The 17760-nt window shown below is 42.1% G+C and overlaps 1 protein-coding gene across 1 annotated transcript in view; it reads left to right on the top strand.

Moving 5' to 3' along the window:
* PIGK (phosphatidylinositol glycan anchor biosynthesis class K) overlaps positions 1 to 17760 on the top strand; it is a 109759-nt gene that overhangs the window by 20502 nt on the left and 71497 nt on the right. The window contains exon 9 of the mRNA XM_081868354.1: positions 2875 to 3047. Coding sequence (XP_081724480.1) covers positions 2875 to 3047 — 173 coding nt within the window. The remainder of the gene's footprint in view (positions 1 to 2874; positions 3048 to 17760) is intronic.

Genomic DNA, 17760 nt, shown 5'->3' with positions numbered 1-17760 from the left:
GCTCAGTAGGACTTGCTCTGTAATTAGTATAAATTAGTATAAATAGTGATATCCAATCTACGTCCTACCTGGAAGAGACCCATTGAAATCAGTTTACTTAAGTTAATCAGGATTTCAGTGGGTCTTCACTCAGTACAACTTATTCAGATACAGTACTACCCTAAGGCTATACCAGCTACTGATATTTATTTAAAAAATCAAGACTAAAAAATCTGCCAGGCAGTCACATCATAGCCGATTAGTAGAGGCCATTCTTAACGTCTGATTTATGGAGCCCAAGTGCAATGACACATTGGTGCCTTCTGCATGTGTTCGGAGACACTGATGAGACAAGTTGACCTGCATATGCTGAAAAACTTCAATTGATGCTGTTGGGATGGGCAGTCAAGTCTCGGTCCTGGCGCTGTTTTTTCTAACATGATCCAAACGCATGAAACAGGGCTAAAAAAATAAGCACTGAAATGAGATACTCTGCTTCCCTTGTTTGTAGTCAGCTATGTCCTACTCAGAGTAGACCCACTAAAAATTAAGGAACCTAAGTTAGTCCTGTCTATTAATTTAAATGGGTCTCCTCTAGTAGGACTAGCATTGAATACCTCTCCTTGTCATAAAAGTAACCTGACTGCATAAGTGTAATCAGATTATATGGTACAGCAGTGGAAGGCAGCAAAATGCACATCCCAGAGGATTGGGTATAACATGCCTCAAGTACTTTTGCATGTCTATAATGTAGCCTTTCTTGAGTGAGAGATTTTGAGGTCCATGTAATGCATTTATATCCTGTCTTGCAGATTCTAGAGATGGGTTTTAGTTTACATTAAGGGTTACTGGCATGCTCTTTTAAAAGATACGAATTGTGAAGTGGATATATAATATTTGATTATTTTGATAATAGAATGCACAGCTGTTCAAAAGAATTTACCAGCATTTTGACTATGGAGATTGGTGAAGTCTTATTGTTCAATAAGATGGCATTAATTTTGCAATAAACAGCCCACACTGACAGGTTTGGTAGTGACACAGAACAGAGGCAGTGACTAATACTCAGCCTTCTTACTACAGAGAGGACAAAGCTTTTTATTTTTAAATTACAGCCAAATGCTATCTTAACAAGGCACAAGTATGGGATAAAGAATCTTGAGTACAAGCCAAGTAGCACAATACTAAGTTGATCTTGCAATTTTGATCAGATTGGTTGCTATACTTTGTCTGTATTCTGTGGAATTCATAGTCTGTAGAATTCAGCAGCAGTGAGCAAGTATTTTTATTTTATTTTATTTTATTTTATTTTTATTTTATTTTATTTTATTTTATTTTATTTATTTATTTCCCGCCCTTCCTGGCCAAAACCGGGCTCAGGGCGGCTAACATCAAATTTATAACACATTAACATAAAATCAGGCAATCAATTAAAATACATCCTAAAATCAGATCAGGATCAGAATAAAATCCAATCAGATGGCAACCTGCAGATTAGTTTGTGCTGAACTTATATGGGCCTGTGAGAAAAACTGGGAGGCCACTTTCATGCAAGTTCTTATAAAAGGGGAGAGGGAGTCAGACTGAACCCCAACCAAAGGCCTGGCGGAACAGCTCCATCTTGCAGGCCCTGCAGAAAGATGTCAAATCCTGCAGGGCCCTGGTCTCTTGTGACAGAGTGTTCCACCAGGCCGGGGCTGGGGCCAGTCTAATCTCCTTGAGGCTTGGGACCTCCAAGATGTTATTATTTGCGGGCCATAAGGTCCTCTGTGGGGCATACCAGGAGAGGCAGTCCCGTAGGTACGAGGGTACTAGGTACGAGGGTACTACTGTATGTAAGCTGCCATCTGGAAGGCAGTATGAAAATGATATACCAGTTAGAAATTTTAGTCTGTAACTTGCTGATGGTGGGACAGATTTCCAAGCCGTTTCCTTTCATGGCTTAAAGTTCTATGTTAATTTTTATTTAGGGGAAACTAAGGCTGCAGTGTCATGTGCCTCTGGGGTTAGGCTTCAATGAACACAGTAGGACTTCTTTCAAACTACACATGCACAGGGGTTGGTAAACTCTTTGTAAAAGATGGTTTGGCTCCTGCGATCTTGTCCTTTGTGCACACATTCTCTTCTTCCCTTACAAGCCGTCGTTTACTCTCTCGGTACCTAGTCGGGGCAAACCTTTGTTTGCTGTTGCATCAAACCTTGGTTTAAAGGTAAAATTATTGCTTACCCACTTTTCACTTAACAACAAACTAAAGCTTTGACATGCACCAAGCTGAGGAGTGGAGGCAAGTCAAGCGGAGGACATGAAATGGAAGGTTGGAAAATGTGTGGGTAAATTTGGAGACGTGCCCAATTAATCGAGCACTGCAAGCTTTGTTTTGATCCATTAACATGGCAGCTACCTACCTACTAAGGTAGCTTAGTTACCTTAAGTGACTTGAAGTCACTAAGAAGTGGCACAGAAGTAATTTTAATCTGGGTCAGGGATGGCTAACCTATGGCGCTCCAGATGTTGACTCCAAGTCCCCAGCCAGCATGGCCATTTTTCTTATCAGTTGTGGGTGGGAGAGTAGGAGCTGAACAACATGGTGAAGGCTGAAGGTTAGCCACCCCTGATTTAGGTTAATCTGGGAAATGTGTGCTTGGCTTTGGCATTAAAAGCAGAACAAAAGCGCATCAATAAAGCAGAATGAAAACCTGGATGTTGCCGGTGGGCTGTATTAAGCTTGGTAAGTTGCAAGGTCTGCAGGCTTGCCGTTGACCATATTTACTGACATTCAGTAGAAATGAACACAGTGTCAATAGTTGTTTTCTCTTTGACTCTCCCTCACCTACCAGTGTAGTATTGGGGCAAGCACCTGTTTTGACCAATGCACGTTTGCCTCCTTTATATAGTTTCAGGTGTGCCCTAAAAGTTTGTGTGTGTCTACACCTGGACATCGGACAGATCTGTTTCAGAGAGATCCTGAAAATGTTCTGATAACTGATTTCTTTGGAAGTGTACGAAAAGTAGAAATTACAACGGAGACCATTTCTCTGGATCCTAATTTAGCACCTCAAGAGACCAGGTATCTTGCTTATTTTATTTCCAAGTTTTGACTTAATTACGCAAAAAAAATAATTCCGAGGCATTTGTGATTTTTCTAAGAGTTCAAGTCTTTTGTGTGTGTGTGTTGGGAATGTTAATGTGTGTATAAACCTGCTTGGTGTTCCTACTAAGCAACAGTAGGCAGTGCTTAGAATGGCACTTGCAGAAATCATTGCTCGTTTTATGAATTGTTTTCTATTGTGAATATTAACTTTGGTATTTGTGCTTTTGTTGTGGGAGCCACAGGGGCTGTAGGGGTTGTGGATAAATAGAAGATAAATTGCTACATGGAATAAAGGAAGGACAATGCAAATGATCTCAATGGAAGCATTATTATTATTATTATTATTATTATTATTATTATGGGACGGCGTTAAACCACAGAGCCTAGGACTTGCTGATCAGAAGGTTGGCGGTTCGAATCCCTGTGAGCTCCCGTTGCTCGGTCCCTGCTCCTGCCAACCTAGCAGTTTGAAAGCACGTCAAAGTGCAAGTAGATAAATAGGTACTACTGCTCCAGCGGGAAGGTAAAAGGTGTTTCCGTGTTCTGCTCTGGTTCGCCAGAAGCGGCTTAGTCATGCTGGCCAATAAAGCGAGATGAGCGCCATAATCCCAGAGTCGGTCATGACTGGACCTAATGGTCAGGGGCCCCTTTACCTTATTATTATTATTATTAACTTTGTATTACACCATTCATCTGAAGATCACAGGGTGGTTCACAACATAAAAATATGAAATGAAATCACAAAATACATAATAAAACAAAAGCAAAACAAACTAATAAACCCCCTCAAACAGATGCATTTAAAAGGCTGTAGTGCAGAGGGGAAACCAGTATTGTGCTAAGATACCAGTATGTCCATTACTAGCCCTATGTATAGAGGACTAGAAAGGTCTCATGGGGTGAGATCACACAGGCATACTTCAAACTGGTGATTTGCATGTGTGAATCAGGTCAAACACCACAGGGACCTCAATATTTTCTGTAGAAGCAGTTTGGCAGTTCACAAGGCATCAGTTGATGAATGAGCTACATATATGAATGAGCTACATACATATATAGGCTCTTTGTTTCTACTTCAACATGAGAGTGATTTTCTGATTCTGGGACACACAAATTCAATATACTACCTAAACATTGTGGTTTCAGTCTAATGGGAAGGTGTGTCCTGTTTCTAGACAGAACGCTATAAATCTTGTGCTTACCTTATAGTCTAGTGTGTATGCAATGGAAATAAACAGTTTAAAATGGATTCCTCTGTTGAAGCATTGAGGATTTAGAGAATTTAAACTTTCAGTAGATTGATTTTATTCATGGTGCTGTATTGCCATCTATTGGAAGGACTTTGGATAAGCAAGAACTGGGTTGTAAGGATTCCAAAGTCTTTTAATACATGCACATACTTGGACGCTACAGAAATCTACCTCTAATGTAGTACCAAAATGTTTACACAAACCATTTACAGCCAATTATTCAAATGTGTGGTTCTCTTTCAAAGCAGTAAGTGGAATTTTGTCCAGTTTGTAGCCACTGATCTTAATCCTTCCATGTAGATATTCCCTCATGCTGCAAATAACATAAATCTTCTTTATCATATTACATATAAACATTGAAAAACTTCCATCTCTATCCCATCGGAATAGTAATTGTGTTTGGGGAGTGGGGGATGGAGCAGCCATATTAACTTAGGTTCTGCAATTTGCCTCTTCATGGACCTTGATCCTTGAAGTTGATGCTAAGGGTCATTATACGGTGCATGTAGGTGCAAAAGGAAATTGTAGCCCACCATTTTGCTTCCTCATTGGCTGTGCTCAGTACAGAGCAGAGGTAGACAGTATTGTGCTGGTGGACAGCAGTGTGCCTGACTGTACCTCCTGTGGTGCCTGCAAAAGGTCTTAGTAAGTATCCCCATAAAACTCCACAGTTGTCAGGAGCTGGAGTCAACCATAGGTTAGCAACCAAATCCAACCATGGTGTCAGTGAAGTTAACTCTTTATTCAAGAAATCAAAACACCACAGGCCTAGTGTTCCCAGCAGCTCTCCCCAGTAGGTCTTGCTCCAATAAGGGAGTTGCGAGGAATGAAAGTCTCTGCCTTCCACCACCCTCTAAGGCTCCTCCTCTTCCGGGCTTTTCCCAAGCAGTCTCGGACTGTTCACATACAACTAAACTCTGCTCTTTTGAATTTTCTGTGTGTCCTAAGAGACCCAGGGGGAGGGGAGCTGGATGCAGCAGGCGGGGGAGACTCTCTGGCTTCTTCAGCAGCCTGCCCCTCCAGCTCCTAACCTCTTTCTACTCCAGCCTCTGCTTCTGCCTCTGAGTCTGGACTATTCCCTGCCACAGCCTCGTCATGTTCACTAAACCCTGTTACTACTTCAGCTTCCAACACCCCCTCCTGCTTCCTCTTCTCCCTCTGACCACTCATTGTTGTCCCATCACAATTCCCTTGGCTCTGAACCTTCTTCCCCTGGGGTGCTCCTTAGGGGTTCCCCAGCTGGTACCACCCACCACTCCACAGCATCCAGCCAGGCTATCACAATAGTATATGAGAGACTTGTTTGCTCTTCTTACTCAAGTCTAGCCATTCCTACATTGAACGTAACCTCTTAAATGTATCCTTAGTTCATTGAATTCTAGGATTTCCCACCTTCATGTGGCTCTCTTGACATTTGGTAGTCATTATCCCCTACCACACGACAGCCATTTTGTGTTATGCCACCCCTCCACAGCAACCACTTGGGGCCTGGTGAAGAGAGTAGAAGAAGAGTTTGGATTTGATCTCCAGCTTTATCACTACCCGAAGGAGTCTCAAAGCGGCTAACATTCTCCTTTCCCTTCCTCCCCCACAACAAACACTCTGTGAGGTGAGTGGGGCTGAGAGACTTCAGAGAAGTGTGACTATCCCAAGGTCACCCAGCAGCTGCATGTGGAGGAGTGAAGACGTGAACCCGGTTCCCCAGATTACGAATCTACCGCTCTTAACCGCTACACCACACTGGTGCTCACAGCACTTTCTCAAAATTCCAATGTACCCACTGGCTCAAAGGTTAGATATCCCTGTTCAATAGTAATATTAGACTGAGAGAAGAAAGCCATTGCCAATTTGGTAATGGGCAAGCTTATAGAGTGTAGACCTTTCTCCATTTTTTCTACTCAGTCAGCGTAGGCTAGAGTAGAGGCTGAGGAACATAAAGGCCGTGTTTTATTCAGTATGTGGGAATCATCTCCACGAAAGCTGTTCTGAGCTTGAAAATGGACAGAATGCAGATATGAGGAATTCCTGGCTATGACTTTTTTGTCCAGAGTGTCAATTATGTGGTTTCCCCATCCAAAAAGTATGGCTATGCAGGTGTTAATGGTTCCACATTGTAGCCTGAAAACACATGATGTAATAATCTTGCTGAAGCTAAACATGTCTGGGTCAGCTCAGTGTCTGGGCCAGAGATCACCTGGGAATTCTGTGCCTTGAGTCCCATGAAGGGAAGGCAAAATATAAACACACCAAGAAGGACATTATTGTTCCTGGTAAGATCTGTATTGCTGTATATATCAAGTGTCTGGTAATGTCTGGACCTTGAATGGGGATAAACACACACACACACGCACACACACATTTTCTGGCCCAGGAAGCCTCTGCTAAAAGCAATTCTAGGATTGTTTATAGCTGTAGCTCAGCTCATTAAAGCACCAGAATTCAGACTAGGGATTCCAGCAGCTTTCTTAATGTTGCATTTTTGCACCTTGTTGCTACAGCCCATAAATTGTGTAACCTCTGGAGGGGGAGTGTATTGCACTACATGAAGTTATATTGGAGGGGCAGGGCTGTTCTTCATTAATGTAGACTGCTAATACCAATATATCATCCTTCATATGCGTGTATAAGAATTGCCTCTGTGTGCGTGTGCGCGTGCAGGCTCAAACAGTATAGTAAACAGATTTAGAAGTATGATGAATAGGATAATAATAGACATGCACAAACTTGTGGGAGAAAAGTTGACATTCCACTTGGATGAATGTTTTCAAAAATAATCTGCTCATTTAATTTTGAATAGATGTGGAGTTTGTATTCCCATTGTGATACTTGTGTTGTTTTTCAAACTCTACTTGCTCTCCTAATTGGTTCCCCCCTCTGAGCTCGGACTCAAATGTTTCCTGAATCAATCACATGCTGCATTTTCCTTTAGCATCAGCAGGCATATCTCACTATGGCGCTGCTGAGTAAACTGTTCCTGTAAAGCAATAGAGGTCCTTCTCCCTCGCCACCCTGTATTTTCTCTACCATGTTTGTTCTCAAACCCTTTCAGGAAAGCTCTTCACATACAGGCACCCCCCATTTGCACGTGTTCAATTCACACATGACCATGCATACATGTGGCCCCAGAAACCCAGAAGTGGGGGGTGGGACGAGACCTGAAAAGCCTCAGCAAAGCCCTGCTGTGCCTCCAGCTTGCAAGAAGGCTCCCCCTTGGAGTCAAAAGAGGGCATCCCCTGTAATATGATATACTTATATCCAGTTAGCAGTCATATAGCCATATCTGAACTCACGTGAAGCTTCTGGACTGTATTTCTGGGCCCTATGTGCAAACCACTTACTCTGCAACAGGAAAACCCCACGCTGCTCTTATGCATACTGTAAACTTTATGTAGAGAGGAATAATGATTTCAGACATGCACGGGCTTCCTGAATCTGTACATTTAGAAAAGCCAAATAGTGGCTTCTGCGCAACATTCACAAGATTTGAACTGTAGAATCTGCTTTCTAAGATGTGGATTCTGTCTATGTGGTTGTGTTTCTATGTGAGTTTCCGTTGGATGAACTTTATTAGAAAGCTATTTCTAATTTTAACTCGCATTCGATAACTTTTCTGAAACTTTCTTTTAAAAATGAAAAGGGAGTGTTTTGATCTATGTGGCAAAGTGCTGTAACTTTGTAATAATTTTTCAAATACAGTAGTACCTCTGGTTATAAATGCTTCAGGTTACAACCACTTCAGGTTACAGACTCTGCTAACCCAGAAGTAGTACCTCGGGTTAAGAACTTTACCTCAGGATGAGAACAAAAATTGCGCTCAGGTGGCACGGCGGGAGGCCCCATTAGCTAAAGTGGTACCTCAAGTTAAGAACAGTTTCAGGTTAAGAACGGACCTCTGGAACAAATTAAGTACGTAACCAGAGATACCACTGCACGTCCTTTTGTATAACTTCAGGTAGGCTTCAAAGATTGTCTCTCAGTAATTTAACTCTCTCCCTCTTTAGCAGAGCCTGAATATATGTATATGTTGACAAAATGTGTTGTTCTTCACTGGCAGCTTAAAATATGGACTGGTGAAAGGCAAGCAGGTGGTGTAAGCCATTAGAGTATTTGACCAGAGGCAAGCCATATAGGAAGTCTATTCATACTCGATGACACATTTTCCTTCATTTTCTTTTCATCCTGGAAAACACTGTGATGTATTTGAGCCACAGCTTGGCTCTGATACTAGTTGTGAGTTCTAGTGCCTAAGTTGGAAACTTTCATTGCCAGGTTCACCACCCCTATCTTTTTTGTTTTCTGTTTTATGCTTCGTCTGTTGCTTGCTTGATCTTGAAGTAGACAATCACAATAACAGAAATCATCAGTTGAAATGTGGTCAGTTCAAGAAAAGCAAAATTAATTAAGGTTATAAAACTAGTCTACAAGTTGTAGTGAGAACTTTGTGGTACACTATTGAAAACATGTCTCCTTAATGTACAACTGTAGCACTTGTAATTATCACATCAATAAATTGAAAATTATCTTTCAAATCTTATGAAATTGCATATTAATTGCCATACCTTGTTGGATTATAGGTCAAACTTCCACGAACATGAATAGTTTGAAGCCGGCTATTGATTTTTATTTTTTCTAAAAAATGTGAGTCAGGACTTAGCGTAATTTAAAATGCTGATTCTGCCTTTCTGCCAAAAGGTGCCCAAGGTTATATTTTACAAAATACTAGCAGTATTTTAGCATTTTCAAGATCAAATCTAGAGCGTGTAAGGCTCTAGAGTCAGTCAAGGTCATGCCTGAAAGATGCTCTGACAGCGTTTTTAAAAAACCAAATGGGGTGTGTGTTTTATTTTTATTTTTGAGGCATCACCCAATTGTTTCCAAACTTAGGCTGTAGAGAGTAGGACTTGGTGGCCACATATCCCAGAGATGACACTCTTGTCTAGTAATTAGAAGGAAATTGTACATTTTCCTTACCATCTGCTTTAAAAGCTTTAGGTCGGAGTGAGAGATGTCTACGTCTTACCAGAAGATGGCAGTTGTGCCAAGCAGAAAATTTCAGTTGGTGGTCCTTTCAAGCATAAGCTCCCTGTCACATTTGGAGGTTTTGAGGAAAGAGCCTGTAGTACAATAGCAACATTATCTGATCAGATCAGTAGTACCTAGTAGCAAATTTATCGGAAATAGGGACCAATCTAACTTAGAAACTGTTCATTAAATAATGGTGGCAAAAATGTTTAGTTTCACAAGGAAAGGAAAGAAACACACAATGATTTTACAATTCTATGTTTCATTTGAGTCTTGTGACACCTTAAGGACCAACATTTTATTATGACATAAGTTTCCAAGGACTAGAGTCCACTTCAGACGCATGAAGTACAGTTCCAAATAAGGAAACAGTTTGTGTTTGTGTGTGTATGTAATGGAGAAGAGTAAGGTTGGGGCGTGGGGGAAGAAACTGTATAAAGAACAGATAGTGCCAATTACATTAAAGCAAAATAGTTATAGGGACCATTAACAAGATGGTATTGGCAATAACATAGATACCCTGGCGTTGGTTAGCTAATTAACAGCATGTGATGAGATAAAAACCCGTAAACTTGATTCAAAGCACAGGTGATAGAACTAAATTTCTGGATTCCAGAAATTCATTCTGGTTTCATGCCAGAATTTCCCTCTGAAGCACCAGATCTGGATGGCAGTATAAAGAGTGATTGTGCTAAGGTAGGTGTCGTGCTGCAGTGGACCAAGCCAAAGCAGGTTGCCTCTGCTCCTAATCCTCAGGAATTCGCTGTTCCTTTACCTTTTGGTATGGCCAGAACTGCCATACTGGTGAGTGACTGGTGAGGCTCTTAAGGTCTTGAGAGATGTACCCATTGACATGTAAGAAGCAGAGTGGGATCCTGCCATTTCAAGTTTGGGGTGTCTAATCTAGTGTTTCCATGAATAGAATTTCACCCTGGCCTTGTGTGCCCTTAGACTGTATCCTGTGAACTACTGGCTGATAGCAGCAGCTACCATGAAAATGGTTTGATCTCGTCTTGAAAACTTAAATCTCCCACACAAAAAATGTTCTACAGCTATATTGGATAATGAACTTGCAGTAAACCGTGAGATAATAGTTTGGTTTTGAACAGTAAATGAATATGCTGTTAAGCATGACACATAATGCTATGGCACTTGTGTTTTGACATTTGGTGATATTTGCCATATCCGTAGCTTCCCATCAGCCTGCTTTTTGAGACTGGAGCAAACTTAGTTGAAGAACATGGAACTTTGGGGGATGTGGTACTTGAGACTTAGGCAGCAAATATTTGTGCAGCAAATATCTTGTGTAGCAAAAGTGTTATTAAAAGCGTGCATGTATTAAACACTGATAATATTGCTTGACTCTCCTGTAATCTGTGTCAGAGGTATTTGTCTTGCCTGTTCTCCTGATTAGCAATTAATTGGCTTTGCAAAGCTGCTGTATACAGCACCATACATATAATAGCAATGGGGAAGAAATCCTGTGAGGAGCAGCAATTTTATCAAAAGAACAAATACCATTTCACAATTAATACTGTGGAATGGAATTTGCATAGCAAAAAGTCAAGGGAAATGAGTTGATGGGAATGACAGAGAAGGAACCCCAAGAGCTTTAAAAGGAAATGAAGGGACTGGTTAGATTTTGAGTACATTTGGATACTGTAGATAACTGTTCCTGTTTTTAATTTACTTTGCAGCATTAGGTTATAATGTGGAAAAGAAAAACAATGTTAGAGTTAGTTGCCAGTCTGAAAATAACCAAAACGCCTTCACACACTGCTAGATTGATATGGTTGAACTGGTTTTGTGTTCATTGCTACAGGATTTGCAGAGTAACGTGTCTTATATTCTAATGGTTGGGGGGGAACGAAAAACTGGACACCTGTAATATTTATTTACTAAAAATATCTATGCCCTGTTTTTCTGTGTCACAGACACAGAAGGCAACCTATAATGGCAGTGCCCACTTTGCTTCTCCCTACTCGGGTGCACGTGAAACAAACAATTAGCCCGGTAGAGAAAGAAAGGGAAAAGGTGTAGCGGAAAGAAAGAGGTTTGGAGGCAGTGTGCTTCTGAAAACCAGCTGCTAGGAATCTCAAGCAGGGGGAGCGTTGGAGAGTTCATGTTCTGCTTGTGGGCTTCCTAGAGGCATTTGCTTGGTCACTTTGAGAACAGGATGCTAGACTCGAAGGTCCAGCAGGGCTTTTCTTATGCGTGCACCACTCACTTGTGACTCTGTCCCCACCCACGTCTAGCATGTGACCAGTGACAGATAACCCCTAAGGGAAAGCAGACCCTGGGGGGGGGAAGGTTCCCCACCCCTCTTAGAATATGACAAAATGAACAAATTAAGAGGAATGTTTAAAGCTCTCTCTCTCTCTCTCTCTCTCTCTCTCTCTCTCTCTCTCTCTCTCTCTGTGTATGTGTTCATTTTCATTGGAAGGGAGAAAATAACCAACTTGCTGGACTTGCTGCTTCTCCAGCTGGACTCATCTCTGCCTCCTGGTCTCCTTCCTCTCTTGCTTCAGCTTCTGCCACAGAATCCCCCCTCTCACTAAGCCCTGACACCTCCTTCCAGTCTTCTTCTTCTGACCACTCATTGCCGTCCCTGCAGCAATCCCCTAGCTCGGAGCCTTTTTCCCCCCTTGGGGGTTCCCCATCATTCCTCTGCATTCAACCAGTCAGCGACAATTACATGAAAGACCTATGCTATATTTCCATTTAAAAACAAACAAAATGAATTGCAATTCTGAAGGACTGCCAGTCTGCTTAGATCATGGGCGCCGGGGTGTTTAACACACATTAGTTTCCAAGCAGTTGTTTGCCCTGTGGTGGAAGTTGGGGTTTTTTGCCAGACCTCTTGACACCTAAGCATAGGATAGGAAAATGAAGCTCAAAAACAAAATGGGAAATCAGACAACTGGGTAGGGTTGGGGGAAATCATTTTATTCTTACCACAATTGGGGTAACTGTTTCTTGAGGGATCTCAATTTTAGATACAAAGTCTGCTCTTCTTCGACAGCCACTCAGTGACATCTTGAGGGAAAAAGTTGCTTTCAAACGCATAAAGAACAACTAATGTAGTCTTTTTACGGCATAGTGATTGTCTTATTCCCCCCTCTTCTCCCAAATGGGATTCCTCTTCATAGGGACAGCACAGAAGCTAGACATAAGATTGCATTTAAGATTTAATAAACCTCAGTTCACTAGAGAAATAATCAAGTAGATTAACTATGTTAGGGCTTGAAAACTTGTTAGCTTAGCTGATGAAGAGTGTTTATATAAGCCCAGTATTTATACTGTGTTGAGCAACACACACTTGTGATCTCTATGCAGTTTAGCTCATGAAAATCCTTGTGCTCCCACTGGTATACAACAAAACATATTATTGATTTTTGAAAGTTGCCATTCTTTGCTTTTTATATACTGCTTCATTTATTTTCGTGCCCCTTTTAAATTTCATTAGCCAAGCAAAGTGACTCCTTTGGTTTAACTTGCCTGTTTAGCATTCCATTTGTAAATTGATTTATCATGTGTTAATTCCATTGAACGTGGAGATTATGTGAATGAATTTTGGTGTATATCTAGGGTATCGGGTATGAGCACCAACTGAATTTCTGCATCTGCATTTTCCAGGGTTGTTAGCAAAGAGACAAACCATGATGCAGTGTGAAAGTTCCTTGAAATATTGAGGCATGCGAATGAAAGTTCCTGTGTGTGCAATTCTCTGCATCAAGTAAAAATAAATAAAATAAAAGCCTGTAATGATCTCCATTCTCATTTTCAAGGATAATTTCCCGAGCGCACGCATCACAAGATGGACAAACGACTGGTAGTTTCATTCTTTATTGACAAAGCACATGCCTACAGTAGCTCCTAAGGTGCACTGAACACGCATATACGCTTCTGGCGACTAAGTAGGTGACATTCCTTCCCCAGGCTTGTGTTCTGAACTGGATGGTTGGAGCAACAGTGTAACCATGTCTCCACCCAAATTAAGTACCCTTGTCTGATGGGGCGCACGGAAGTAACCTATGACATCTCGTACACAGAGGTTGCTGCTGTGCTTGTCTTGCCAGGGAGCCAGCCAACAATAAATCACGCAGAGTAAGTGAAGTTAACTCTGTATTAGAAGAAAGAAGGCCTGCTCAGTGGCCCTTGCCTCCCCATAGCTGCCTAAATCTCCTTCACACATCCCCGGTCATTCCCAAGCAATCTGAGACTACACCGACACACCTGTCTCTGCTCCTTCCTCTTCCTGGTCTGGGAAGACGGGGGGGAAGGGGAATTCTTGGCATCCCTGCTCTCCTGCTTCCACCTCTGCTTCTGCTTCTGGACTTCTCTCTGCCGTAGCCTCTCCCTGCTCGCTAAACCCTGTTACCTCTTCAGCTTCTGAAGCGCCAAGGCTTCTCTGTCTTCTCCTTGTGACCATTCATTGTCGTCCCACCACTAATCCCTAGGCTCTGAGCCTTGGTCCCTTGGGAGTTCCTCAGCTAGTGCCTTCCGTCATTCCTCTGTGTCCAGCCAGTCCATGACACTGTCTCTTCAAGCCCTTCCTGGTTCTGGGGGAGGAAGGGACGGAGGGGATTCTACCACCACTCCCTCTCAGGTGCCGTCTCTTCCTCCATTCCTGGTGCATCCTTCCTGCTTGGCAGGGGGTTGGACTCGATGGCCCTTGTGGTCTCTTCCAACTCTATGATTCTCTGATTCTATGATCCTGCCCTCCTTCCAGCTCTGGCTCCTGCCTGGTGGGAGGTACAAAACCCTCCTAATCTCTATCCCACTTTCCCTGGGTCAGCATCCGGCCCCGTGGCCAGTCCCTGACATAGAAGCACATGAAGTTCTGCAAGCACATTGCTTTACTACTTTTTGTAGTAGTTTGGATTGTCTATAGTGTGATGTGAGAGATGTCACGTTTACAGTCTTGCTCTTTGAAGCAACTACATGTATGCTCTGCTCATGTAGTAGAGCTACTAATTTTTAACAGGGACATGCTTTTTTAAATTGAGCCAGCAACATGATTTTCATTGCTAGTCCCACCCCACCCCCCAGCAAACTAAGCCTTAGGAAAAGTCCTTTCTAATCCCTTCCTCTCCAGCATTAGCAGCAAGGAAGGCTTTGGCAAAGCCGTCTTTTTATTATGCGTCTCAGCTCTCCCTCTGAGAGAGCAGTGAGATGCATAATTAGGGGTGGTGGTCTTGGGGATTGGGGTAATGCTGGCGGCCAGATTGAGCCCAGAGGCTGCCAGTTGCCTGTCCTGTTGTTGAGCTGTTAGCAGCAGTAAGATGTTTGCCACTGAAGCTGCTGGCACTGATTAGTAAGAGCAAAGGGATAACAGGAGCACACACTTCGTGTAGTGAAAGCGAAGTAGCAAGCTGCTGAGGTTCATCTCTTAATTCTTCCATGCTCTGGCTTCTTAGCAATCAGCATGTGTTACGCTATTCCTTTCTGCCCGAAGAAAACGGAACTGAGCACATGACCATAAATTCTAGAGAGCTGCAGGGTGCGGGCAACCTTAATATTTTTCTGTTTGGCATTAAACCATATGCAAGTGCTCTCAATCTTTGCCTGTCTCAATATTGTGGAAAAGCTTACGCTCTGGTTTTCGAGTGCCTAAAGGATTACCTTCCAGATGCTCAGAAATTTCTTCCACTGAAGATTTCTATCTCATCATGATCCAGTGCAGGAGGCAGGGAGATGGACTGCACAGAAAATTGTCACCTATGTGTTCATATTGCAATTAATGTGTTTTTCGGGCTGAAATCAAGATTTAAAGTGTAGATTGAGGAATGAAAACTTTATCTGTGATTTAAAATGTTCACACTGATTAATTGGTGGGCCTGACGGGTAATTCACGACACAGATGTGTTAGCTCCATCTACATTTGATGGTGAAGAAAGTCCAGTGATTGTTTTTTTGTCTGTCTGTATTTAAAGCTGACAGGTGTTTTGAAAACCAGGATGAAAACACGATGGCTTTCTGTCTAGCTGCAACTGGCATATTTTATGGAAAGGTGTGAAATAAATGTAACAGATAAATAAATTGAACTGTTAAAAGATAATGGATAGATTGTGTATCACCCCAGCAACAATACATGAGATAAAATTAAAAAAAACACCTATCCATATGTTGGAAGTGTCACAAAAATCAATTTAATATTGTAATAATATTCATTTATGGGCCACGGGAGGCGCTGTGGTCTAAACCACTGAGCCTAGGGCTTGCTGATCAGAAGATTGGTGGTTCGAATCTCCGCTAGGTGGTGAGCTCCCATTGTTTGGTCCCTGCTCCTGCCCACCTAGCAGTTCGAAAGCATGTCAGAGTTCAAGTAGATAAATAGGTACTGCTCCAGCAGGAAGGTAAACAGCGTTTCTGTGTGCTCATCTGGTTTGCCTGGAAGCTGTCTGTGCACAAACGCTGGCTCCCTTAGCCTATAGAGCGAGATGAGCGCCGCAACCCCAGAGATCCATGATGGGACTTGACGGTCAGGGGTACCTTTACCTTTAATATTCATTTAATATCAATCAAAAGCAGAACATTTAAGTTGGTGTTTCGATAGTTACAACTCTGGTTAATGAAACAATATTTTAGCTGGTGGTTCTTTTTCAAATGCTGACACAGTATCTTCAGATGCAGCCATTTAGGAATGTGTTTGACGGTCAGAGCTTGGATGGCAGGGATAAGGTGCCCAGCTGCTTCATTCCTCTCTGTGTGGTAGCACTACCCAGGATAACAGTTCCTTGTAGCAATGAATGTGTGACATTTGCTTGCAGGAACAATGCTTGATACTGAAAGCATTAGCTTTCCAGAGAGAAGTGGCTTTGCTGGGGGGGAAATAAGGTTCTCAGATGTACTTTGGGCCAAGTGTGTTGGCTGGGTTTCTTGCTGTCCCCAGCAGCTTCCGCTTTGTCAGATTGTAGAACTGCGTTCCCTGTGGGGCTGTGAGAGAGTCTGATAATTTAACTTCTTAACATTTAGTTTAGGAACGGGCAGCTGGGATGCTGGGATCTAAAGTTTGACTACAATATTAAGAGCAATGCTTGTGGGAGCAGGAAGATGTACAGATTTCTGATCTTGCCTCTCCAGTTACCACAGGGTTACTGTCTTATTTCATTTTGTCATAATCATCAAAATACCTTTCCATGGTACTGTTGGATTACAGGAATTTATATAGGCAATAAAGCTGAAAGCTCTGTGAAAGTGCTTGTTTGTAGATTGCTTTTGTTATGTACAGCTGCATAAATGCCTCCTTTTATTCATCTCAGAAATATAGTCAAGAAGAAATAATGGCCAAGAAGGCAACCTGTATTTCTAACATCTAGTACTAAGGCAGAATCTTCTGTCCCCAAATGCTTCTAACAGAAGGGGAAATGAAGCATTAATTAGAAAAATAGGCAAAACCATAGGACAGAGGGTTGCTTGTTTCCATTAAGGGTTATAGCAACTCGGTGAGAAGACACCTCTTCTAGAAAAGAAAGTGTAGTGACAAAACCTGTTTGTTTAAATATCCTTGTATGTTTACTAATCTGGCATATTGTGCAGGAGCATTGTCTTCATTACAGTGTAGCAGATTCATATGTTGACCGTTAACATTCATTACCCCTATTCTGACTTTCTGCATAGCGTGTGTATATTCCTTGTGTTAGATGACTCTTAACACATGACGGTTTGCTGCATCACCTATGCTGAAATGGTTCCCAAGGCTTCCATGTGATGGTTCCAATAGATGAAATAGACTTGAAAGCTTTGGAGATGTGGTTTTGGCAAACTGTTGGCCCAATGAAAAACCCGCCTATATCAAGGGGAAACTAGGGGAGAGCCTACTCGTTATGCCTCTACTACTTCTAAGTATTGGTACTAATTGGAGCTGCCTCAGCTTCAACACAATACAATGTGCGTTTTTTTTAGGAAGTGAGTTCCTAGAGGACTGTTTCCTTGCTTCCTGTTTTAAGACAACCACTAGATATCACCAGTTCAAATAGCTGTTTGCCTTGTGAAGCAGACGACCAAAGTAAGCATGCAAGGTCAACGCTTTAAAAGCATGGAATTCTGGGTTATCACTACAGTAGCGAGTTGCTGGAGAAACCTGAGCAGAAGTACAGTTTGTATTGTACCCAGTTTGATCATTATCTCCTGTATCCTGATGAGGTGTCATTGTACATTCACAGGGGAAGCAGTGACTGTGCCTTGTGAGCAAGGGCATACACTGACAGCTAGGCTGACCAAATTCGAAATGATTAGCATTTCTACTAAAATAAAGTTGACTGTCTCTGTAGGGACTAATTATATCTTTAAAGGATCTGGCTAAATTGGCCAGCAATTCACTAAATGGCTGATTAGGCCACATTAAGTTCAAATTCATCTCAAATATTCCAGAATGAGAAAAATATGATTCATTCTCTCAGACCAAAGGTTGA

The sequence above is a fragment of the Podarcis erhardii genome (assembly GCF_964252035.2).
Source record: "Podarcis erhardii genome assembly, chromosome: 6".
In the NCBI taxonomy this organism is placed as follows: domain Eukaryota; kingdom Metazoa; phylum Chordata; class Lepidosauria; order Squamata; family Lacertidae; genus Podarcis; species Podarcis erhardii.
The sequence above is the reverse complement of the archived record's forward strand: the minus strand, read 5'-3'. Positions and strand labels throughout refer to the sequence as shown.